This window comes from Nanorana parkeri, unplaced genomic scaffold (assembly GCF_000935625.1).
Source record: "Nanorana parkeri isolate BGI_ZX_2015 unplaced genomic scaffold, ASM93562v1 scaffold25, whole genome shotgun sequence".
NCBI classification, from domain to species: Eukaryota; Metazoa; Chordata; class Amphibia; order Anura; family Dicroglossidae; genus Nanorana; species Nanorana parkeri.
In genome coordinates this window covers 2,199,229-2,225,367 of record NW_017306293.1, presented here as the reverse complement: position 1 = coordinate 2,225,367, position 26,139 = coordinate 2,199,229, and the positions used below count along the sequence as shown (strand labels likewise).

The 26,139-nt window shown below is 46.6% G+C and overlaps 1 protein-coding gene across 1 annotated transcript in view; it reads left to right on the top strand.

Moving 5' to 3' along the window:
- Window positions 1-1,328: 1,328 nt before the first annotated feature.
- The window catches only part of STIP1 (stress induced phosphoprotein 1), a 43,050-nt gene continuing 18,239 nt past the window's right edge, over window positions 1,329-26,139 (top strand). The window contains exons 1-5 of the mRNA XM_018565515.1: window positions 1,329-1,434; window positions 14,674-14,883; window positions 24,271-24,412; window positions 24,604-24,745; window positions 25,480-25,648. Of these exons, the coding sequence (XP_018421017.1) occupies window positions 1,426-1,434; window positions 14,674-14,883; window positions 24,271-24,412; window positions 24,604-24,745; window positions 25,480-25,648 (672 nt within the window). The 5' untranslated portion in view covers window positions 1,329-1,425. The remainder of the gene's footprint in view (window positions 1,435-14,673; window positions 14,884-24,270; window positions 24,413-24,603; window positions 24,746-25,479; window positions 25,649-26,139) is intronic.

Genomic DNA, 26,139 nt, shown 5'->3' with positions numbered 1-26,139 from the left:
CAGCAAGAGTTCTGCAGGTCTTAGCAAGAGCTCTGCAAGCTCGCTGGTCTGGAGACTTGCAATGCAGACTTGCTGTAATTGTGCAACAAAATTGCGAAGCTTGGCAAGTCTGCAATAGTTTAGCAAGTCATTTTCAAACTTGCAGCTCAATTGCTTGTTATCTGGGCAGCTACCTCCTCATGTACCACTTGCCCCTCCCTTTTAGGACAGGGCCCTCCTTACCATCGTGTCTTGAATTAAAATGTCTTCCTTATATTGTAAAGCGCTGCACAAACTGTTGGCGCTATATAAATACTATGCAATAATAATAATATTGGGCTTATTAAAATAAATACATCTGTAATGTTGTTAGCTTCTAAATGGGCAGGATTACCTATGTCAAAGCACGATTACGTGTGTTAGTACAATGTGTTGCCATTCAGGGGCATCCCGAGGTCGGGTGTCACCTGGTCTCTGGACCGGGTGACACCCCAGCGTGTCATCGCGCGTGACGTCACCTCACACATGTGCGCTGACATCGCGCATGCGCGACCATCTTTTTTATGCCTGCCAGCGGCCATCTTGGTGATGGACACCGGCAGAGAGAGGAGAGGATGTTCATCCGGCAGGATGAGGTATGCCGCCGGGTCCCCTCCTCTCTCCTGACACTGTCGGGCTCTCGGTCCGTGACTGAGTGCCCGACTTTTTAGAGGGGGGTGACACCAAAATGACTGTCAATCATTTTGGTGTCACCCCTGCAATGGTGACACCTGGGTGCAGGCCGCACCCCCTTGTGACGCCACTGGTGCCATTCATTCTGGACACACCACTGCACATAACTGCGCTTTGACATAGGTAAACCTGCCCATTTATAATCTTACAATATTTCATGTTCTTGGATAAGCCCAATAATGACTCTTTAACTCTTAAATGATGAGTGGTGATGAACACTATAAACTCTGTTACTTTCCTCAGCGATCCTTCCTTGCTTTCATTGCACAAATAACATTAACCTTCCTAGTACAATGAGCAGACCGTCGGCCACTCTCATGACGTTACGATTCCTGAATGAACGTAGAAGGGCGGGGCATTTTGATTGACCAGCGCATCTAACGAATACAATTGTACAGCCTGAGACGCCGGCCAATCCGTGCTTTAGAAGCTTCCAGAATGCGCCAGCCAATTCCACCCTTTTAACGATAACTTCGCCCACCAATAAGACGCGACCATGGTGGTAGGCGGCGTCTCGGCGTGCTTGGCAACTCCCTGGGAGGTGATGGGAGAGGAGCGGCTTCCTGATGGACGGATGGCTCGGCCAGTCGGCGGCATTCATTTTTAACAAGCAGCGAATGATATCGTGGTTCGTAGGCGGGTTTTGAACTGTCATCTTCTAGTAGGTTCGAGAAGACGCGTGGAGAGGCCGGAGTCACAGGGAGCAGCAGAGCCATGGAGAAGGTAAGAGGGCGCCCATTGTAGCCGGCCTGTGTGATGACATTTGAGTGGCAGTAGTTAGAACATATCTATGGCGGGGGAACTGAGTGCTGCTTGTGTGTCAGTGGGGGCCTGCCAGCTGCTTTACATTAAACTTCATAAACAAAGATAGGATGTGTGCTCATTCATTTATTATTGTAGCACCCATCCAGACATTAGAGAACAGTGTTCTGTGTACTTTGCTCTTCTGGCTGGATATGGTGACACTTCTATGTAACTTATACACGGTGTTCCTGGAAGTAGATCTTAACCTAAGCAAATCCTTTTCATACAAGCTTCTTAATGTATTTCCAAGAGCTATTTTTCAGTCTAAAATCTGAAGCTTTCCCACAGTGAAACCCTGATGATCCTGCCATGAAGATCCTTTTTATAAGACACTTCCTGTTATGTGACAACTGCCTCTTGAAATGTACTTCTGTGTTGTCACCCTGTCACAAATGCCCCCTTGTGGAGACTACAAACTGCTGTGCTGACCCACATTGTGCAGTCATGGTCCTCTGTTGTCACTATTAGGAAGCTGATTGAGATCAAAGATGTGCAGCCGATGCTGTAGCCAGTGTAAAGAGGCAGGAAGTGGCTGACAAAATTCTGGAGGAGATCAGCAGCAATGAGATGCACAAAAGAACTTAAACAGACTTATTTTATTTAAAAAAAGGAAAAGGAAAAACACCATGGTAGTTTATCTTGCAATGCTTTTGCAAACATCCGGTTAGGGTTGATCAAATGACAATGTGTGCCTTATGTGTTTGCTGAGCAATAGTAAATCTGTTCTCCAGGAGCATGGGTAAAATAATTGTTCTGGTTCAGGTGAAACTGTATAAAGTTTACAGTGATGCTAAACTCAGGAGTTAAAGCTTCAGAATGCATTCAGGTATCTTACCTATTAACAAAAATCTTATTTCTAGCCTTCTGGCGGGTGGCTACTTTTGTTCCTCATAGCCTCCGTGTGTGTTGTAAAGTAGTCACTGCTCCAAGCTCACTCCTGTGATGGACTACAGTCTCAATACAATTTAGTAAACTAAACATGAGATTGTAGTCCATCACGGGAGTGAGCTTGGAGCAGTGACGACTTTACAACACACAGGGACCATGGGGAACAAAGTAGCCTACCTCCAGAAGGAAGGACAGTGTCTGCTTAGATTGAGATGATTTTGAGGTTCTACAGCCGAGTGATCCACAAATAGGTTATATCCTTGATTCTCAACTAGTGGGTTGCGACCCCGTGTTCAGTGGGTCGCCACATGCCTTCCACCTTTCTAGGTGAGAGGCTTCTCTGCCTCCCCCTAAGGCAGCATTGTCAGTTCTCACACCAAACAGTCATTCAAAATATGCTGCCCGGCGCAGAGTGTCAGCTTGAGGTGGTATGAGATGGAGCTATGGCCGTGAGGGAGCTCCATCTATCCATACGTGCATTGCTTACAGCTCCCTCACGTGTCTTATAGAGGTGCCTGGACCGGAGTGACATCACATTCTGGCTCCCGCCACCTCTACAGGGCATGCAAGGGAGCTGTACAAGCAATGCACATATGGATGGAGCCCATTCACGCTAGTAAAGTGCGTTAATTGCATAGTACCGGCGATTAACGCACTGTACCTCGCAATCAAGGTGGATTGATTGCGTTCGGTGGATTCTAGTGTGGGAGGTGTGTTGTGTTGCCATTCGTTTGAATGGTACCCCAAACGCACCTCCCACCCACCGCTCATACGCCTGCACCAGAACGTGCGGTACTCTAATTGCGTGCATTTCATTGCAGTTCCACTTGAGCCGCGACTTAATGAACAAGGACAAATGTGGGCCTGAGGTTACACAGGTTGAGAACCACTGGATTATATTTTTTATAATAAGGTACTTGAATGCATTTTTAAGATTGCTCTACTGAGTTTTGTGCCACTACAATGGCACATTTATTAGTATGGCCTTGTGTTTGCTTTTTATTCATATTCACTTGTGTATAAGAGAAGTAATGCTTGATATTCAAGTTACAGAAAACTAGTGGCAGCGTGCCCGGATATTATGTTCCTTCATCACCAACTTTACATATAAAGACTTCCTATTCTTTGTGGATAAATCCTTGAATCTGTTTATGGCCCCGTTCACACCTGGGTGATTCGGCCGCACGGATCCGCCGACATGAACGATCCCATATATTTCTATGTGGACCGTTCATGCGACCGCGCGATCTGAATCGCGCGGTAACCGTACTGATCTGTACCGTCCTGGTTAGAATGGGCTCTAAGACTAGGTTCACACCTGGGCAATCCATGCAGATGGTCATGGAATCGCCCACCGTTCGCGCTGGTGGTGCCATTATTTTCTAATGGCACCCCATTTGTGCCAGGCTGATCGCTCGGTTCCCCACCGCAAAACTGCCCGTGCAATTGAACACTAAAAAAAAAAGCTGCTCGTCGTGTGTTGCAAAAAAGGTACTTGTAACTCAATGGGGCCAGCCAGCAATTGCTGTATTGAATTGTGCACAATTGCACAGTCCCAGGATCGCTCAGATCTGAACCTAGCCTCAAGAGGAACTTCACTCTAAAGATGCCCATACACCTGCCAATTATCGTACGGTAATCGGCAGGTGTATGGAAGGCGTGCGACCGTTTCTACTGTACAGTCGCACGTCTTTTGTCTTACGATCAGGCTCGAAAACCCGCCGAGAATCGTACGATTGTCGGCAGGTTTGCCGACTATTGTCAGCGGGGAGGGCTTGCGATGATCGCAAGTACGATCTGCCTGTCCAAGATGGGCAGATCGAACGGTTTTTTAATTGCCTTACAACCATCGCAAGATATAAGTCTTGCGATGGTTGTAAGGTGCATGGCCAGCTTTAAGATGCCCATACACCTTACAATTATCTGCAGGTTTTCTGTGGTCAGATGGAAAAAGTGCAACAGATTTGGCCCAGGTGGGGATTACTCTATCCACACAGTTAGTGTAGATGGGGGAATCTGTTGCACCTTTTCCATCTGACCACAGAAAATCTGCAGATAATTGTAAGGTGTATGGCCAGCTTTACTTTTAGGCCCCATTCACACCTGTGTATTTAGGTGCGATTTAGGGATTTCTGTGTCAGGAATTTGCATTTTCCGGCAGCAGGAATCCCTAATCTGTTTACAAGTGGCAGCTGTCACCCATTCAAGTTAATGATCAGGTGACAAGCTGCTGCATGTAAACTTCTGCTACCCCATTCTTCTCAGTGGCCATTTTCACCAAGGGCAGATGAATCCATCTCCCTTTACTTCCTGGAACTCTGGGTCTGCCTCCTTAAACATGTGACGATGCACATCTCAAGGGAAATTAATGCCTTTCCTCAGATCTTGTGAGATTTTGTAGTTTACAGATAAGATTTCCCAGGAAGACACTGGTGATGTAGCCTTCCCAAGATGCATCTTTGAGGCCAGGGCTACATCACCAGGAAGCCACTGATCTCTCCGGTTCCGGGCTCACATGGGGGACATTAAAGCCCAGGAAGCCGATGGCGGGAGGCGGACATGGCGCCGCACCGTACAAGCGATCTTGCACCTGAATAGACACCAGATCGCTTGTATTTAAACAGCAATTGCCGGCTGTTTAAAACGGTACCTAGAACACGGCTGCAGGAGCAGCCATGTTCTTGGTATAACCACTTCCAGCGTAGAACGTACATTTACGTGCACCCGCTGGAAGTGGTTAGTGTACAGGTCATGCACACAGGGGAAGAGGAGGTGAAGATGTTAATGTACAGGTCACATACTGTGGGCTGATGGCGCTGAGGGGGTCATCATGCACAATAGGAAAGGTGAATTAGTTAATATACAAGGACAGGATGGTGATGAGATGTACAGGAGAGAAGGGTGCACTGGTGAAAAAATTATGCCACATTAAAATAAATAAAATGAATGAAATCTGCTGCTGCCTACCCTTTATTGATGACATCTTCATTCAGAAGATCGTCCTTTCTATTTTTGAGAGGAAGTGTAGGGCTCTCAAATGTAAACAGTACTACTACAGTTGTGATCACTGTGATTGGGTATGACAGCGCTCACAAGACACAGAACCACTCTGATTTGACTATGTGATTTTACTACAATCTGCACTGTCATAGACATTGTGCGTGTTCCGGGTTCACTCATGCAATGTAAACACAATGCTGTTTTAAAACGGTGCTCCAGAACACCAGGGCCACCACTCCCCTGTACTAAAGGTGTGTGTGTCTTAAATTTCAGCCACCGAAATTGTGGTGCTTCTATAGTTTCTCTACTCCCTGCTGGTGCTGCTCTGTGTTCCCTCCAACACAGAGCAGCGTCCAGCTGGAAGGAGAGAAACCTTCAGGAGGCTAAGCGGGGTGGGGAGGAGAGCACTGTCAGCAGTCTGTCACAGGAGGCCGAGCTCTTCCTGCACCTCCCCGCTCGGCCTCCTTTGACAGGCATAGACTCAGGATGGAGATCGGTGCGAGGAGGAGACAGCTGTTTGCTGTCACAGGACGCCAAGCTGGCGGTGCGGGGGATGAGTCGGCTCTCGCTCTGCCTCGTATGACAGCCAAAGGAGTCAGCATGGAGAGAGGTTACAAGCATTCAATGATCAGTGATCGTCGAGTGTTTTTAAATAATTGAGGACATAGTTTGTTTACTGTGTCCCCAATTATGAATGAATAAGAAGTGCTCTACATCACGTACTATCCCATATCCACAGTTTATGAATGCACAGGAGCGCTCAGTATAGAGGCTTCCTGTTCATTCATAACAGGGGCTGCAGAAACAAGATCGAGGTCTCTGTGTAGACCTCTGATATTTCTCCAGAGCCCCCAACAGTAAAGTAAAAAAATAAATAAATAAAATGTTAACGGTTAGGGTAACAGAAGTTATTTTTGGTTTCGGTCTGAAAATTTAATTTCAGTGCACCTCCTAATATACACTATATTGCCAAAAGTATTGGGACCCCCCTCCAAATCATTGGATTCAGGTGTTCCAATCACCTCCATGGCCACAGGTGTATAAAATCAAGCACCTCGGCATGCAGACACTTCTACAAACATTTGTGAAAGAATGGGTCGCTCTCAGGAGCTCAGTGAATTCAAGCGTGGCATCGTGATAGGTTGCCACCTGTGCAATAAGTCCATCTGTGACATTTCCTTGCTACGAAATATTCCACGTAAAATGACAGAGCGGGTTCAGCGCATGCTGAAGCGCCATGTGTGCAGACGTCACCAACTGTCTGCCGAGTTAATAGCTACAGATCTCCAAACTTGGTGTGGCCTTCAGATTGGCACAACAACAGTGCGTAGAGCGCTTCATGGAATGGGTTTCCATAGCCGAGCAGCTGCACCCAAACCTTACATCACCAGGTGCAATGCAAAGCATCGGATGCACCGGTGTAAAGCACGCCACCACTGGACTCTAGAGAAGTGAAGACGTGGTATGGTATTTGCCCTAATGCACCACACGTTAATGCACAATAAAACCCTGTGCACAAAAAAAGCCAAGCCCTAAGGGCCTCTTCAGACCACAATACTGTGAGCTGCAATGCACGTGTTTTTATGTGTTGGCACGGAATGTTGTAGCACATGGCATTTGTAAGGTGCATTGGGGGGCCATTTTCATGAATGGGTGGATGTAAACAAAAAAGAGAGAAGACTCCTTTCAGAGGATCATGTGACTGCGGCTTTAAAGGGGTTCTAAACAGCGGTTTAGACTGACCTTTATTATCGCGGCGAGAGTCCGGAACTGTTCGTGCGGCCGCAAAGGATCTTGGGGCGGGCGCATGCGCAGTTCGGATTCTCGGCCGGGAGACGAGCAGAGACGCAAGGTAAGTGTGTGGACGCAGACACCGCTGGATCGGAAGTGCCTATCAGAAAACGACCGCAACCAAAATTGGCCATAGGCGACACTTTAAACGTTTTTACCGCTCATCAGTTTAGTGTTATCAGTGATTGATGGCCCTAGACTTATTGCTCTCACTCCGACGTTCGTGGCGATATGTAACATGTGCGTCTTTTTTGCACGTATGCGCCTCCGACGGATGTTTGCATGCGTGTATGTATGGGTGGGGACTTTAAAAAAAAAAAAAAATGTCTTTAATTCTTATGTGTAACTTAAACTTTAATTTTTTTATTTTTTTTCACTAAACTTTATCGCTAATGTCACCTAGGACCCCCCAAAAGAAGCTGATGAAGCTGGGGGACACCCGATCGGCACCCCATACATGCGATCGGCCGGCTCTACAGCCGGCGGATCGCATGTATATTAACGGGCATCGCTGCCCGTTTTTAAATTCCGGCCATTTCCGGCGCGCGCAAGGGGGCGTGTCTGAGCGGACGTCTAGAGACGCCCGCTCAGATCGAGAGAGCTCCTGGCCGGCCGTTTTTTTGCTACGGCAGGCCCGGAGGTAGTTAAGGTAAGTGCTGACATTAACATGGGGGTGGGGGGGCATTTTTATCCTTTAATGTCACTTTAAGTAACCATTTAACCACCCCCTTTATTTGTTGTGTTGTATATTTGGAAACTGACATTTTTTAATTAATCCTCTGCCTATGTATGGCACACTATTTCTAACCTACTAAGATTACTAATTTTAATTGTGAAACATTTCTATGTTCTAGATTTGACTCCCTGGTTGACTTGCTTGATCAGAGAGCTGATATCTTTGTCTCGAGTGTCCTCATTTATACTGATTGACAATCTCTCCCACCCCATATCCCTATATTTAAAGATCATCTCCTTGGGGAGGGCATTTCTGCCAGGGGGCACTGGCAATTTTACCATTATAATTTCTACCAAAGTGTAATTTCCACATAAGTGTGCTACTGTCAGCTTACCACGGCACTTTAAGGTAGAAACAAGGAAATCTAAACGATATTTTTCACAACTCCTGACACACTGCATGTGAAGCCGTGCAGAGCAGTCAGGCAGGGAGCTTCACATGCAGTGTGTGAGCTGAGTGCAGTCAAATGAATGGCTGCATCTTCAGCCAATCGGCTCACGCGTAACAACCGGATGGAGTTCGCATTGTGACACGCTGGGTTATACTGCGAGTTGATTGGCTGTAGGTGAATTTTTCAATTTGGCACGCTCAGCTATGTGAGCTCTCGCAAGCTGACGTGCCAGTAGAGAAAATTACATGACACACGGCTCGCAAAGGCAGTGCGCCACCGCTGTGCAGTGTGTCACAGCCCTTAGGACCTGTTCACACGACGTCCGTTTTGTGTGCTGACCGGCTCCGTACGCTGCTGCACTCAAAATGTATCCCTATGTGTTTTATGGGCTCCAGTTCTCACGTGCGATCCTCTGACTGGAGGAATGGATGGGGGAGGAGGGCGGGCACAGCTGGCTCTGCCTCTAGATAGGCAGAGCCCGCTGTCAATCAGCCTGCTGGGTGGATCTCGACACTACTGTCGGGATCCGTCCCGGCTGCGGCACTATCAGTATATCGCGTGCAATAGCTTGCTATATACTAAGCTTTGGGTCACTGGAGGACGTTGGTAAATGTCCTCCCATGACCCTAAAGAGAACTATGAGATATAAAGGTTGACCCATAGTCGGGGCTTGAAAATTTTTTAGGGTTTCTCACCATTCAGTCAAAAATTTCACCAGTCAGCATGACCGGACTATAGCCTTGCAGTTTATTTTTGTGGGGGACAGAGCTTTCTTTTGGTGGTATTTAATCACCACTGGGGTTTTATTTTTTACTATATCATGAAAACAGTACCATAAAATAAAAATAAAAAAAAAAGGTTTTCCCTGCGTAATGTTAAACATTTATTCTTACCCATATTTTTGGTAAAATATAAGACGGGGGCGCATCGGGTAAATAGACACCAAACATGTCAAACTTTAAAATTGCGTGCGCCCGTAAAATTGCAAAAATATTACATACCCAAAATTGGCCATAGGCAACGCTTTAAAAGCTTTTACTGCTCATCCGTTTAGTGTTGATAGTGATTAATGGCCCTAAAATTATTGCCCTCACTGTGACTTTTGCGGTGATATGTAACATGTGTGGCGCAATCGCCATTTTCACATGTAGGCGCACCCGATGCATTTTTCTTTGTGTGTGTACAGGGCTACACACACACACACACACATGTATTATTAGACATGTGCGAAGTTTTCATTTTTGTTTCATCAAACAAAACACTTTATGCTATTTTGGATTCAGTCAGTGGCGTGTTCTGGAGGCAGGGCGCATGACGTCATATAACACCGCACGTGTTGGGCGCCGCCATCTTGGTGTATATCTAGGTATACACCAAGATGGTGGGGCCAATATCGGCGTGTGACATCACCTGATGCCAAGCATGCATGGCGTCATGTAACCTCATGCGCCCTGCCTCCAAGATGGTGGCACGCATTCACAGAACACGCCGGTGGCCAATATGGCCGCCGCACATTCTCAAACAAATTACTAAGCGCCTGAATATATTTTTCGTATATTCGGACATATAGTAATTCATTCATTTTACACGTAGTCTGGGTTTTGTGTTCTGTTTTCTATTTTTACTTTTCTAGATGCACTTACTTGAAAAAAGGGTCGGCGTGACAACCTGACACGTTATTTTTATAGACTCTATTGTAGTTTGACATTTATTGTTTGCCTTCTGTTTTATCTGATAAGAATACTTATATTGTGCCGACAAGTTTAATACCTTTTTGAATAAGTTTTATTTTTATCATACTTTTTAATATGTTTCTTTGCGGCTTAACAAAATAGGAGTCTTTAAATGGTGCTGATATTGGGAAAAATGGGCTGAGCTAATAAGATACTTATTCACGCCCAGTTATATCTCATCTTGACTTTTGCAACTCCCTTCTCATTGGCCAACATTTGCACTATTTATCCCTTCAGGCTATCATGAATATTGCTGCCAGATTCATTCACCGTACCAGCCACTCTGTCTCCCACCCTTCTGCCAGTCCCTCCACTGGCTTCTGCTACCACAATAAAAGAAGAACCCGGGGGCAAAAAAAATGTTTAACCCTTGCAGTGGGGCTCTCTCCGCCCTGCAAGGGTTAATTGCTTATTTTCATCTGGGTGCAAAAATAAAAGTTATATTCGCCCAATCTGCTGAACTTGCTGGCTGTCACAGCGCTCCCTCCAGTCTGTCCTACGCTGCAGCGTTGGTATGTCCCTCTAAGTCCTCACGCCTTTACACAGTGTAGAGAATGATGACAACGGGGTCCTCAGACACAATGCAGGGGGAGAGACACTGGAAGGACCGGTCTAAGAACAAGTCAGCTCAGAGGTTTGGGTGAGTATAACATTATTATTTTTGTACCGAGATGAAAATGAACAGTTATCCCTTGCAGTGCATTCCCACTGCAAGGGTTAATACAAATTTCAAAATACTAACAAGAACATACAAAGCCATCCACAATTCTGCCCTGAGCTATCTCACCAACCTTGCCTCAAAGTATCACTCAGACCACCCTGTTCTCTAGCTAAAGTTGACAACTTTTTCAATCGATTATAATCGATTATGTCGATTAGTTGTTGCAGCCCTATCTAGCTCCGTCGTCACCTTTTCCCATGCTCACCTCCAGGATGTTTCTAGAGTCTTTCCCACCCTCTTTAGCTCCCTACCACAATTTCTCCATCTATATCCTACTGTTTACCTTTTTAGGCGATCTCTGAAAACCTTTTTATTTAGGGAAGTTTACCCTGCCTCTACGTAATGACTGAACTGTATTTTTTTTTTTCTACTACATCCCCATTCAGATTGTAAGCCATTGTGATCAGGGCCCTTCTTACCAACCGTGTCTTGTATTGTATCTGTACTGTCTCCCTTTTATTTTGTAAAACACTGCTCAAACTGTTGGAGCGATTATAGATCCTGTATTATTATTATTATTGTCATAATAATGGCCCTGCCTCGCAGCAACGCACATTTGGACCTAAATTTCTCCTGACCCTAAACTTCACCCTGGCCTTAACATTAAGTGTTGGCTCTAAAACATAACCTGCACTTAACTCCTTTAAAGGTGCCCACACACCTTGTGATTATCGTACGATAATCGCGGGAAATCCCGCGATCGTACAATAATCGCAAGGTGTATGGAAGGTGTGTGACCGTTTCTACTGTAGGTTGAACTCGATGGGCTTGTGTCTTTTTTCAACCTGACTAACTATGTAACTATGTCGCACATCTTTTGTCTCCTGTGCAGGCTTGAAAACCCGCCGAGAATCATACGATTGTCGGCTGGTTAGTGCCGTTCTCGGGAGACCAATGCAGAACGGGCCGGTGTGCGCATGTTCAGCATTTCAGTCATCGGAAGCCCGCCCCTCTGGGGGGCATGTTTGCAATGATCGCACGTACGATCTGCCTGCCTAAGATGGACGGATCGTACGTTTTTTTTAAATTACGTGTATGGGCACCTTAAGACTAGGCTAACTCCTGCAAATGATCTATACATGGCATGTCATCTTTAAAGCTATCGGGTGCCATCCTGTGCCAAGATCTGCACAGAAAACCCACATAGTCCAAGTGCTAACAAAACGGAGTGCGGGTTTATTGGTGTGTTTGCAGCAGTATTGGATGTGCTCCTTAGCAGAGCCTTTTAAAATTTTTTTCCAGGGGATTGATTTTCCATTTTAAAATTACAATTTTGCATCAGATCCATGAGAATGGCTTTTTAAATTGCCTTTCTTCAGTACTTTGTGCTAGTTTCTGGCGTTTAACGCGAACATTTAAAATGATAATGGTATCTAACCTTTTGAGAATTACCATGCAGCTGAGAGTTTGTAAGGTTGCCTGCAGGAAAGAAAATTGTTAAAACTGATTCTTCTGTATCTAACCCACGCTGCCCGGAATGAGTCATTGTGGGGGTGGCACTATTGCTGTATGGAGGGAGTTAAGTAAAGGTTCTCAAACTTGGGACGTAATGGGGTGTAATATGGTAGATGGTATTGTATATATCAGGCATCGGAAAGCTGTGGCCCCCCAGTTCTTGAAGTAAGCTAGGTATCGGATTTCTTTTTTTTAATGATAAAATAGATGTAACCCTAACTGAATGAATGGCATGTTTGTTAAAGCAATCTATATTAACAATTGCCATTTTTTAAATAAGATGCTTGTTTCCAGTTTTTGTTGCATCTCGCTGCTACTGATCTCCTGTCCAAGTCTTGAGACTGAAATATCCAGCCACTTCTGTCCAAGTCTTGAGACTGAAATTTGAGGATTGTGTTTTATCTGATCAACTTCATTAAAGGAGAACTATGAGGTGAGCAATTTCCACTCATCCTCATAGTTCGAGCTGATCTGTGACAAAGAAACTGTCACAGGTCGGCTCGGCTCTATCGATCGGGAAGTGAGCAGAAACATGCAGCCGATCCGCTCACTTCCCTAACGTCTCCCTGCTGTGACTGTCAGTCATGGCTCCCCGCAAGGATTCCCTCCCTCCCTGCTCCGATCCTCCTGCGCTGAATGGGGGAGGGGGCGGGTACAGCTGGCTCTGCCTCCTAGATGGGCATAGCCCGCTGTCACTCACACAGCTGGGTGGATCTCGACAGTATTGTCGGGATTCGTCCCGGCTGCAGCACTCAGTTGCCCACGATATACTGAGCTTTGGGTCACGGGAGGAGTTCAGTATATGTCCTCCCGTGACCCTAAAGAGAACTATTGCGAAAAACACTTATCCCATAGCTCTTTTAACCAGTTGATGACCGGGGTGTTAAACCCACTTCCTGTCCAGCCCATTTTTCAGTATTCAGCGCTGTGGTACTTTGACATTTAGTCTGTTATGCAACGCCATAACGAAAATAATTTTGTATTGTTGGGGTACACATAGCGCTCTCTTTTGGTATTTTTTTTACTCTTTAAAGAAAACAGTTTAGGGGAAAAAACTATTTCCCTACATTGTTATAAAACATTTTATTCAATTTTTGCTCAAATATAAAACACTGGGTCACATCAGATTGACGCCAAACATGCCAAGACTTAACCCCTTCGTGACTGACGATAAAAAAAAAAAAAAAGTTTTTTAAATTTAAATAAAATAAATCTAATAATAAATGTTAAAAGTCCCCCGCCTCAGTCATGAAGGGGTTAAAATTACACGCGCCTGCGAAATAGCAAAAAACTACCATACCCAAAATTGACCATAGGCGACGCTTTAAAAACTTTTACTGCTCATCAATTTATGTGACTCCATTTTTTATTTTTTTTAAACTTCCTGGTCCATTTTGGCATAAATGATGTATGCCAAAGTGTTGTATCCTGGGAAGGTTGCATCAGCAGAACATTGTTGGGAAATCTGTAATCACACGAGATATCAGGGAAAGGCATTTTCTTCTCCTGAGATGTGCATGGTCACATGTGCCAGAGTTCCAGGAAGTAAAGGGAGATCTAGTAATCTGACTTTAGTTAAAATGGCCACTGTCAGAAGACTGAGAAAGAAAATGGAAATAATGTATGCAAAGAATACAAAGCCTGCAATTATCTAGAAGTATGTGTTTGTAGCTTGTCATTCCTAAACATTTCTAAAGGTGTGTTTGTTGGTGTTTTAAAGATATGGGAAAAGTTCCTCTTTAACTTTATTGCTAAGAAGCCCCCTATGTGATAGCAAAGAGGATCATAGGTGCAAGAGGATCATAGGTGGGGTCCTTAGGTGACCCCATATGTCACCTAAGGACCCCCAAAGATGCTAATGAAGCAGAGATCTGTCACCAGCTTCTCTCCAGCTACAAAGCCTGGAAAAATGACAGCTGAAGGGAGAAGTGATGTAATACACAATTTCAGCATTCAGAAGGAAGATCAGCAGGAGATTTTGTGCTGATCTCAGTACCGAGAGCTTATGTTCTGGTCCCGGGCCTGCACTGGGCACAGTGGAGCCCGGGATAGGAGTGATTGGGTGGTTCTACAGCCGCCCAAGCGCTTGTATGTAAACAGTCAAGCCACCTCTGAATCGACAAGGCCCCCTCACACCATTTCAAGGAAATAGACGCAAGAAGAAATTTTAACCCTTAAAACCCTAACCCATGTAAAAGCTATTTAAACTGCAAGAAGCTTCTTCTTTTTTTTTTTTAGCTTATGCTATGTGAATGAGAACAAATATAAAATAGGTGTTATCACAATTTGGCTGTAAAAGTTAAATGCACTTTAATATTATATCTAAGCTACTGTGGATAATGAAACTTTGTGAAAACTTTAAATGAGGCCTCGGCTTTAAGAGTTGGTTTACAATAGCTGTTTGGATCATATTCTGTAACATGTATTTCCTCATTTGTTTCAGGCTACTGAACTGAAAGAAAAAGGTAACAAAGCCCTCTCAGCTGGAGATTTGGATGAAGCAGTGCGATGCTACACTGAAGCCATCAAACTAGACCCCAAAAATCATGTCCTTTATAGCAACCGCTCTGCAGCATATGCCAAAAAGAGGGAATATGCCAAAGCTCTGGAAGATGGATGCAAAACTGTTGAGCTTAAAGCAGACTGGGGCAAGGTATGTGCATGCAATGCCTTCATTTCATATGTTAAGCAGCTCATAGATGTGAGATGACATGGGAGACATTCTCATGGCTGTTGACCGGCAGATATTTGGTAGCTCACAAATGCTGTCAGGAAGATTAGAAATCCTGTGTCTCTGTTCTCCTGGGAAGTAAGCATTAGTGGCACATCTGCTTGTAGAGTTCCCGTGCTTCTTCTTCTTCCTTTGCCATATCACTTACATGATCTTTCTAGCTTGGCCAAGCTAATCTTACAACTTGCTTCTTCTGCTCTGAGTACAGTCAGATTGTGCCTGTACATCTCACCACCCTATTAAGATTATACACAGCCTAGAACAGTTCTGATGTTCCGAATTCAGTAACCTAAAGTAGTCCATCATCGGAGTGAGCTTGGAGCGGTGACTACTGTACAACACACATGGGGACCATGGGGAACAAAAGTAGCCACCCTCCAGAAGGAAGGACAGTGCAGCATGAATTCAGAGATGATTTGAGGATCTACAGCCGAGTGATACACAAATAAGTAACATTTTTGTTAATAGTTAAGGTACTTGAATGCATTTTTTAGGTTTAACTCTTTGAGTTTAGTGTCACTTTAATACTTTATTTGCTTCTAAATCTCAAGCTGTGGATGAATGCAGCACATTCAAGTTACACAATAAGACAGTGGTTCTCAACCTGTGTAACCTCAGGACCCACATTTGCCCTTGGTCATTAGCATATACTTAATCAAGTAGTGGTAAGCTGCAATATATTGGGTTTAGATGCAGTCTAAGTGTATAAGTACAGGAGGGTTAGATGGAAAGGGGGGCTTTAGTCTGGGGGATAAAACGCTGGCTAACTACTATTCACCATGATTTTCTCTGGCACTAACAGTTTTCAGCACTAGGCTCCTGGCACTGAAAACCATATACAAGCCTTTTAGAGGTGTGCAGAAGATCTAAGGCCCAGTCATGTAAGTCTTACAAATTCATCTGAGTCTCATGGGATCTGCTGTAGGCAGGCGGTGCTGTATAATCTGACAGCTGCTGTCACCTGCTGTCACCTGCAGCCGTTCACATGCCGTTCACAAATAATCGCTGTCCCTGCGACTACCTGCGGACGGTCATGCCTGGATGTATACAGTCTGTTCCGGTGCGGTCATCCACAGGGAATCGCAGGGACTGTGAACAGTTGCAGGTGGTGGCAACTGTCATAGGATTATCCAGCACCTCCTGTCTGCAGCAGATCGCATGAGTCTCATGGAGGAATCTGTGAGACTCCTGTAACTGGCCCCATTCACAGGTGTAAATGGGGCCTTAGGGTAACCATGTTGGAGGTGAATAGTCAGATTGAGCAATTGTCTCATCTCTGTGAGTGGACCTCCAGCCTGCCATTTGGTTACTGTCTAGTGGGAATAATTCATTGGACAGGTTCCAAATGTTGTCCTATTCACTACTGTTTAATGTCATAAGTCGGGTCCTCCTCACAGCCCTTACCTCTCCTTTAAAACTACTTGTAGGTTTAGTTAAGTCAGTAGAGCTGTTGGCATGCCCTTTATGTGGTCCAAATCATGCATTTCTTATCTGTTTCTTTCTAAAGGACTAAAGCTGGCAATGCAGGAGGTTTTTTTTTTGTTTTTTTTTTTTAATTCAAAAGATTTTATTGAAGACGTCAGGCAATACAGTAGAAATACAGTACACTATAAGTAAAGTCCGAACAATCAGTCATACAGAAATCTTCCAACTGTCAACGTAAATAGCCGCGAAAAGTAACAATCCTACAGGCATATACCTAGTTCCGCATCAATATCGGAGCTCCATCGCATGATGGGGTAAATACTTGGTGAAGAACTCTAGGGGGAGCCATGTACCTTAAGCATCTTAGGGCAGCTAAGCAATGTCAAGATTAACGATAGTATGTCTCTACATGTAACATCCACTGCCATATTGTTAAGGACTGCTCTGTGACCTTCCTGCCCTCCATGTGCACAGCTGCTGGAGTATATGAACAGGTTATGAAAAAGGCAAAGCAGCGAAGAACAGAGTGAACCAGGATGGGGAGAGAGCAGGAGCAGGAAAAGAGGGAGGGGGGAGGGGTTAAGACCCACGTACGGGGTCTCCCATGCCATCCGTCCCCAGCAAAGTCAGTCGGTCTGGGCATATTTCATTTGGTCATGTGTTGGAGATAGCCATCTGTATCTCTGAAGTAGACCCACGGTCTCCAAGTGAAGTTAAACCGCTCCTCAGTGTTTTTCAGGGAGGCAGTCAGGTCTTCCATCTTATAGGTGTCGTTCACCCTGGAATACCAAAGCTGTATAGAGGGAGGTTGAGGAGACTTCCAAAGCAGTGGGATACAGGCCCGTGCTGCGTTCACAAGATGCACCGTGAGGGAGGATTTGTATCTGGCCAGAGAGCGTTTGGGCACGTGCAATAGGCAGGCGGCCGGGTTGTCGTGCAGGTCAACCATGGTCAGGGAGCGCACCACCTCGGCCACGGTGTTCCAAAAGCTGCGCAACTTTGTGCAGGACCAAAAGATGTGCATGAGAGGCAGAACATCTCCAGCACATAGGGGAGATGGAGGCATCAAACTTATTCAAAACGGTGGGCACTCTGTACCAGCGCGTGAGAAGTTTGTAACCAGCTTCCTGATAGTTGTTTGCCATCGAGGATTTGTGTGCAATAGCTAGCACGTTCGCCCTTTGCTGGGGGGTGAGTTCCACGTTCAGGTCGGCTTCCCATTTAGCCAGGAAAGGGGGGACATAGTCCTGTGGGGGGGGAGACAGTAGCACGTAGATGGTAGAGACAGCGTGTCTGGATGGTGAACTTCCCCTGCACATGTGTTTGAAGGTCGTGCACGGTCTGTCCAGGGTCTGCGGAGAGGGAACCGCTCTCAGATAGTGCCCGAGCTGTAATACACTCCAGTGGTCCAGGGGGGTCAGTCAAGTCACTCAAGGCAGGACCCCTAAGCCACTGCGAGGTGGATCGAAAAGTCGATCATCCTGAACTTGTTCGCCTGCAGGAGTCGGAGGAGTCTCGCATTTTCATAGCCCGGGCGGAAATCGGAGTCGCCTAGGACCGGGGTGAGAGGAGATGGGGAGGGCGATAGGTTGGTGTTACTCGGTACTCTCCTTGCCACCAGGATAGTGTTGTGAAGGATGGGATGTTGTTTGATCTCGGGGTAAGGGGGAGGCTAGCCACGGTAATCCCTCGATGGGGAACCGATAAACCCCTTTTTCCATATCCACCCATTGTTTCTCCATGGACACCCAATAGACATCCAGAAGTCTATTCAATTGGGTGGCCTTGTAGTAGGATTGAAAGTCAGGGAGGCCCACGCCCCCCATTGACTTGGGGAGGGATAGGATACGCCTACTTATTCGGGGAGAGCCACCCCCCCCAAATAAAGGACACACATTCCGTAGATAGTTGACGGAAAAAAAGAGGTGGCAGTCTAACTGGGATGGCCTGAAGAAGGTATAGCAATCTGGGCAGGACCGTCATCTTTAGGGAGTTACATCTGCCGAACCATGACAATGAAAGGGTTCTCCAAAGACTAAGGTCCTGCTTGAGCCTGTGGAAAAATGGGACAAAGTTGGCTTCATAAAGGGCTGATAGGTCAGGGGTAATATGGGTCCCTAAATACTTAATGCTGTCATCCTTCCAGCGAAAAGGGAGGGATCGTCGGAGGTGTGGGATCGAGGCGGGAGGCAGGGAGGTATTAAGCGCCGATGACTTCGAGAAGTTGATCTTAAAATTGGAGAGGGAGCCATATGAGGAGAGGATGTCCAGCAAGTGAGGCAAGGAAGTTTCAGGGGAGGTGACAAAGAAGATGAGATCATCCGCATAGGCGGCAAGCTTGTGGGCTCCAGATGGTGTTGGCAGTCCAGGGAAGTTCGGAGAGGCCCACACTGTGCATAAGAGGGGTTCTAGAGTGAGGGCAAAGATTACGGGGGACAAAGGGCACCCCTGCCGGGTTCCGTTAGATAAAAGGAAGTATGATGAGCGAGCCTCGTTAACCTGTACTGCAGCCGTGGAGGTAGAATAAAGCGCTAGTATCCAGGACATCATATTAGGGCCCAACCCAACGTGGCGTAGAGTGGATCGTAAGAACCCCCCAGTCTACCCTGTCAAAGGCCTTTTCCGCGTCTGTCGACAGCAGCATCATAGGCGTAGCGTGAGATTGAGCATGTTGGATGGCGTTGAGGACTCTGGTAGTGTTGTCTCTGGCCTCCCTCCCTGGTATGAACCCCACCTGGTCAAAATGTATTAGCTTAGGTAGATATGGGAGTAGCCTATTTAGTTATGATTTTGGCAAACAATTTCAGGTCTGCATTCAGAAGTGCAATTGGGCGATAACTGCCACATTGAGTAGGGCCCTTGTCTGGTTTCGGGATGACCACTATGTGAGACCTCAGTGCGTCCGTCGTCATGGGGGCACCCGTTACGATGGCGTTATAGGCGGCCAGAAAGAGGATCATAAGATCCGCCATAAAGGTCTTATAATAGGCCAACGTAAATCCGTCGGGACCCGGGGCCTTACCGGTGGACTGTTTTGTCGCTGCAATTAGTTCCTCCTTGGCGACGGCGGGTTGGGAGGGTCGGGCTGTAAGTTATCGTAGCAGGTTCTGAACTCGGTCGCTATGTCACTGGAAAGGAGTGTCATCCTTCCCGTGGAAGATTGAATACGTGGGATAAAAGTTTTGGTTTGCGGGCCCCTAAGGGCTCTGGCCAGTAACTTGCCCGGTTTTTTCGAGTACTCGTACTCGCATATGGTGCGTTTGCCCCGCAAAAGACGCTGTTTAGTTTTTGTAAATAAAAGATTGTTAAGCTCTTCCCGCACTCGTATTTTTTTTTTTTTTTCCTTTTCTTTACTTCCACCGCTCAAAGCTTGCTCCTGTGATGGACTACAATCTCAATACAAACTAGTAGTCCATCACTGGAGCCATTTTTTTAAATGTATTTAATTTTTTTTATCCGATTTAATCGAACTTAATAATTGTCCAACTAATCGATTTTGAAAATAATTGTTAGCTGCAGCTCTAATCTCCAGTTCTCTAAACAGTTCTCCTACCCGCTGTCCCCTCTCCCTTTTCCTACGAGCCCCATGCTTAATAAGGACACCACGTATTTCACATTTATGTGCTTCCCACGTGGACAGAGGGGACGATACCGAGCAGTTATTGACCGAGAAGAAGGAGCGCAGTTCTCGCTCGAGGTCATCTCTGATCAAGTGGTCCTGTAGAAGGGACTCATTTAGCCTCCAGGAGGAACTCGAGGTGGTGGGAGCTGAGAGATCGAGGGACAAATGGACTGGCGCGTGATCGGAAAGAATGTCACCAATATCCGTCGAGAGTACCGTGGGGAGATCTCGGTGTTGTATAAAGAAATAGTCGGTCCTTGAATATGCTTGGTGGGCAGCGGAGTAAAAGGTGTAGTCCCTATTTTGGGGGTGTAGTAGGTGCCACGGATCCATCAGGTGGAGCGACAGCAGTTCTGATTTTAGACTCCAGAGGTAGGAGTAGGAAAGATGCGAGGTGCCCCTAGAGACATCAAGCATGGGGTCCAAGGCGAAATTGAAATCACCCCCCAGCAGGATCTCCGAATTGTGCTATATTAGTCACCAGGGTCCGTAGGAAGCCCAGCTGATCAGAGTTGGGGAAGTTCACATTGACCATGGTGACTTGCAGCTGGCCCAGTATGCCCTTAACCAGCAAGTACCTACCCCCGGGATCCACCAATTGGTCCTGAAATTGCCACGCTACCGACTTGGCCAGCAAAATGCTTACCCCCTTTGTTTTAGTAAGGGGGAAAGGGCAATGGTATACTACCGGGAAGTATCTATTTTGTAGCCTGGGGATATTGTCCTGCTAAAAATGTGTTTCCTGGAGAAAGACCACTTGTGAGTTGGATTTCCGTAGGTCCACCAGTAGTCGAGACCGCTTCTCCGGGACATTAAGCCCCTTAACATTAAATGTTGTCAGCTTAAGCGGGCCCATGTTGACAATTCAAGGACTCTGCTAGCTGACTGAGGGGCGGGAGACCCAGCAGGAGGGGGAAAGATGAGCAGGTAGGGACCAAAATAGGGGGGTCGAGAAAAGGGGTGTGGGACGGCAAAGGGAAGGTGAGAAGGAGGAGGGGAAAGTAGATTGGAGAATGAGGAGAGGTAATACCAGTAGAGAGTAGAGGAAGCAGTTTTTCCCCAAGGGATGGGCGGGAGTCGGGGCGGGAGTCGGACCAATCTATTGGTCCGATCAGTTCCTAAGGGGGGAGTCCCAGTGCGTGAAACGCTGGGACGGCCTATTTAGGGGTAACCGAAGTGCTTGCAGCAGAGACTCCAGTAGAGATATGACTCGCGTCGGGAAGTGTCCAACCGATCCCCAGTGCGCAGTGATACGACCCAATAGTGAGGCCGTACTGCAACTCAGTCACTCTCGTCACCCAGGGGGGGAGGATCAGGGAGACCACCCGCAGCAGCTCTGCATGACCCAATGCAGGGGGGGTTCCGCCGCTTGAGCCCGACAGGCAGTGGAGGGGCACATCATGTAAATGCATATATTCATCACAATACCATGGCAAGTCTAAGACGGATACCAACAACATCAAAGAGCCAATGTAGCGGCAGCATTCCCGTGGGGTCACTGCCGAGACCCCATCTGCCCCAGCTGCAGTACCGCTAGCCAGGGTGCAGGGGAGTAAAGGTACTCCACCCCTTAACTAGGGGAAGTGCAGCGAGTGCCCCGCTAGATCTCATACTTCTACCTCCTGTGTGAAAGAAGGACATGTTAGTAAGTGCCTGGTCCCGGCAGGCAGTGGAGGGGCACAACATTTAAAGGCATATGTTCATCCCAATACCCTGGTTAGTCTAAAACAGTTAGCATCGACATCATGGAGCCAGAGTGGCGGCAGCGGACCAGCGGGACCACCGTCTCAACATCAGTCCCCTCATCTGCAGTTCCTCTAACCAAGGAGCAGGGGAGCAAAGGTACTCCACCCCTTAGCGAGGGGAAGTGCAGCGAGTGCCCCGCCTGCCCTAAGGCATCCACCACCTGTATGGGAGAAGGCCATGTTGGCAAATGCCAGTGAAACCGTGCAAAAACATAGAATAGGAAATACCATAACATAACATATGAACTAGTGAAACCGAATTATCTTCCTATGGGGGATACACCAGGAGATCCTAGTGGACCCAAGCCACCCTCCTCCCCCGCCCATCTGGTAACCATCACGTAAACTAGGGGGCGCCATATAAAGGGTATGGGGAGCTAGCTTCAGAGGGGGGTCCACTTCAATGGAAATTCGTCAGGTCTCACGTGCAGATTAGGGTTCACTCCGATTTGGTCCTGGATGGAGGGAAGCATCTCGCAGCGGAGGTCTGTCCCGTCTCCGAATAGGGTAGGGGGATCTCCTCGGGAGGGGGGGGTCTGCAGCCCGGGTAAGTGGGAAATCCAGCCAGTTAGGCACTTCAACAGCGCTCGAGTCCAGGAAGCTGTAGAGATCGGAGAGCTGGTCTGGAGAGTGTAGGAAGAAGGATCTGTCATTCCGTCGTACAATGAGGTGAAATGGATGCCCCCATCTATACGTGGCCCCCACCGAGTGGATGAGGTCCAGCACAGGCTGAAGGAGTCTGCGCATCTGCAGGGTGTGTCTGGACAGGTCTGGCATCACCTGTGTGGGGGCCCCATCAAAATCCAGTGGGCCCTGCGACCAGACCCGAATCTCTTCCTTGATGGCAAAGAAATAAACCTGGCACAGCACGTCCCGGGGGGCGCCCTCAGCACTGAGCCTGGGCCCCTGCGCCCGGTGCACCCTGTCAAGTTCGAGGTGTTCCGTGGGGGGTCTGCCCAAGTATTGATTCAGAATAGCTGTGACAGGTCTCTCCCGGCCGTTGCTTCGGGATAGCCTTTCAGCCGGAGGTTATTCCTGCGGTTCTGGTTCTCTAAATCGTCATGAGCAAGGGACATGGCGGTCATACGCTGGTTAGATTCCGATTGGGCCCTTTCAAGGGCAGCTAACCTGGCTGCAAATCCATCAGAGGTTGTCTCTAGCGTGCCTACCTTCCCCTCTAGTGAGGCCACCTGCTGCTTCACCTCTGCCACCTCAGTCCTCAGGGCCGCCACTATCTTTGAGGCCATGCTGTCCAGATCTGCCTTCGTCAGCAGGTGGGAGAGGGCATCTCTCCAGTCATTGGCCGGGCCTCCTGGGGAGCTAGCTGTGCTGCGGGATCCCACCGATCCCCTGTCAGAATCCATGCTGGGAATCAGGAGGGTTCGAGTTGCTGGAGGAGCTCGTGGGCCAGGCCGAGTCTTACCCTGCACCTTGTGTGGAGTGGCGGCAGCAGTCGAGGCCAAGGCTCTGGTAGGCCCCATCGCGGTCGCCAGATCGGCGGTAGTCTGCGGCTGCGCGGGCGAGAAGTAGCGGCGTAGGTCCGGTCCCCTGGAGGTCTCGGGAGTGCTGGCGAGATTCAGGCGGCTGAGCATCCGCGGCACCGGGTCGGTATCGTCGTTGAAAACGGCTTCTGGCTTCGGCGGTCACAGAGCTCCAGTGATCTGCGTGCTCACTCGGCCATGTCGAGACCACGCCCCAGGAGGTTTTTTTTTAAGCAGCTGATGAATACCTGAACAGTGACTGCATCTGATAGAATGCAGTAAAACTTCAGTTGATGGTTAGTAATTTGGCTTCGGACTATCTGTAGTTTGAAATTTGGCAAGTTCAGCAGGAATCAGCCAAAATAGTCATCTTTGGCCAGCTTTAGGGTAAATGTAGGTCACCCATTGATTTTTTTTTTTTGATTTTTTTTAAATCGCCTATTGTACTGTAATTCAGGTAATGTTGGAAAGCTGTGCATTTACATTGAAAGAATCACTTCCAATGCTACTGGACAGTTAGATTAACGTTGGAAATATTTTCCCACATGGCAGAACATCTTTTTGAGTGAATCCTGAATGCCTCAAAATGTTCAGTATAAATTTTACTTGCCTTCAACTCTACTCCTCTGAGATCTTCACTGTGGAGCTGTTCCTGCGCTACACAATCTCTGCCTGACGTCTTCACTTTGATCAAAAACCAGTCCATCAGCCTGCTGAGGAGCTTTCCATTGAAAGTGTATAAAGATTACAACATGCATTTGTGGTGCTGCTCTGGAGTTGGCAGGCCAATCATTTGTATCTGGCACTTGAGTTAAGGAACTTCTTCCATGGCACAAATGCATTTTGCTTTGCAACAAATTTCTTTTGAAAACGTCACCAAACGTTAGGAAGAAATGCTTATTTGGCTGCAGTAAATATTCCTATTTAATACCCTTTTCAGTTGTTTTCAAAAATACAAAGAGCTTGTTGATCGTGTAACTGTTGATTTTGTGTCCATGTTCCAAGCTGCTTAGCTTTTTATTTATTTTCCCTCTAGGGTTACTCAAGAAAAGCAGCAGCTCTGGAATTTCTTAACCGCTTTGAGGAGGCAAAAAAAACCTATGAAGAGGGTCTTCGGCATGAGCCAACAAATGCACAACTGAAAGAAGGCCTGCAAAACATGGAGGCCAGGCTGGCAGGTACAGATCCTTTTTTACTATGTACCTCTAGTGCCACTAACTACTTTTGGGACTCAGGGTTGTGTGTCTAAAAATGTATTTTGAGTGAGTATGATGTCCTATCTCTTTAGAAATTCACTGGGAGATGAGATGTGACTTAATATGCTAGTAGTTTAGAGCTGATTTTGCCTTTTTTTTTTTTTTTTTTGCAGAGAGGAAGTTCATGAATCCTTTCAACTCTCCCAACTTATTCCAGAAGCTAGAATCAGACCCTCGTACGAGAGCCCTTCTCAGTGACCCAAGTTATAAAGAATTGATAGAGCAACTAAGGAACAAGCCATCTGACCTAGGAACGTAAGTTGAATTTTACCTATAAGAATGTAGAATCTACAAGGGAGCCGTGATTAGTGCTAATGCTACTTACCGTATTTGCCGGCGTATAAGACGGGTTTTGAAACCTTAACACATCCCCCAAAAATCGGGGGTCGTCTTATACGCCGGGTACATACAGAAGTATATGTAGCTTCGGCTACATACAGTATACCGCGCTGAGCCAATCACGGCATGCTTTGTATTAATGAATACAAAGCCTGCCATGATTTGTCTCAGCGGAAGACTGAGGACACAGCGGGGATCGTGGACATGGTAAGAGACTGTAATCCCGATTGTGGCTCGGGGGTTACCGCTTATGGTACTGAAAATTAACCCTGAGCCACACTCGGGAATACCGCCATGGATGTTACTGGGTGCATTTAAACATTATTTTGGGCTATACTCGTCTTATATGACGAGTATAGCCCAAAACCATATTTTAACACAAAGTAGGGGTCGTCTTATACGCTGGCAAATACGGTACTCCTGGGAAGGAAAATAGCAGTTCTCTCTCGTAAGTCCTTTTCTAAATACTAGTATTTGCATACCAGAGTATTTCAATTTTCTGGTTTTGTAGATTTTTATATTTATTTTGGCTGAAACAGTTTAAATAAATCAAATTGGACATGGCCACTGTTGTAAGTTCTTCAGCAGTCATATGAGCATATGTTGTAGGTCTTCTTTTTTTCTTTTTTTTTTCTTCTTTTGCTTTGTAGAAAGCTTCAGGATCCACGAGTTATGACCACTTTGAGTGTATTACTTGGAGTAGATCTAGGCACTGTGGATGATGATGATGAGGAACCGCCGCCACCACCTCCCACTCAGCCGAAAAAAGAGAACAAGCCTGAGCCAATGGAAGAAGATCTCCCTGAAAATAAGAAACAGGTGAGAAATTATAAATTTGAATTCCACCCAGTGCTGGAAACCTAACAGGAGGGTAGAACCTGCAGCTTTTACCAAAATAATATAGCTTTGTGTAACCTCAAACCACTTGGAGGTTTATTTTATTTAACTTCAGCCATTACATGTTCAAAAATATGTAGGCTGCCTTCCTAAACTTTCTAGTTTCTTCACTATCTCAAACGTCATTATTTCCTGACTTATAGACACACCTGTGTATGATGTCTGAATGCCTGATCTTCTTAGTAGTTTTTCCTCACTTATTCAGAAAATGTTAAATCCTGCAGATCTGTATGGCAGATTGATGCCTAAAATGTTTATTAGGCACTTGGCAGTGGCTGCCTATGTATTTCTCCTTTTTAAGACGCATCTGTATCATGAAAATATAAAATAATGTACTCCCCTAATCACACCATTAAATGAGGCTACTGTGTTTAATGCAGAAGGCTTAACTCTTCCTGCTCCGCAGTGGTTGG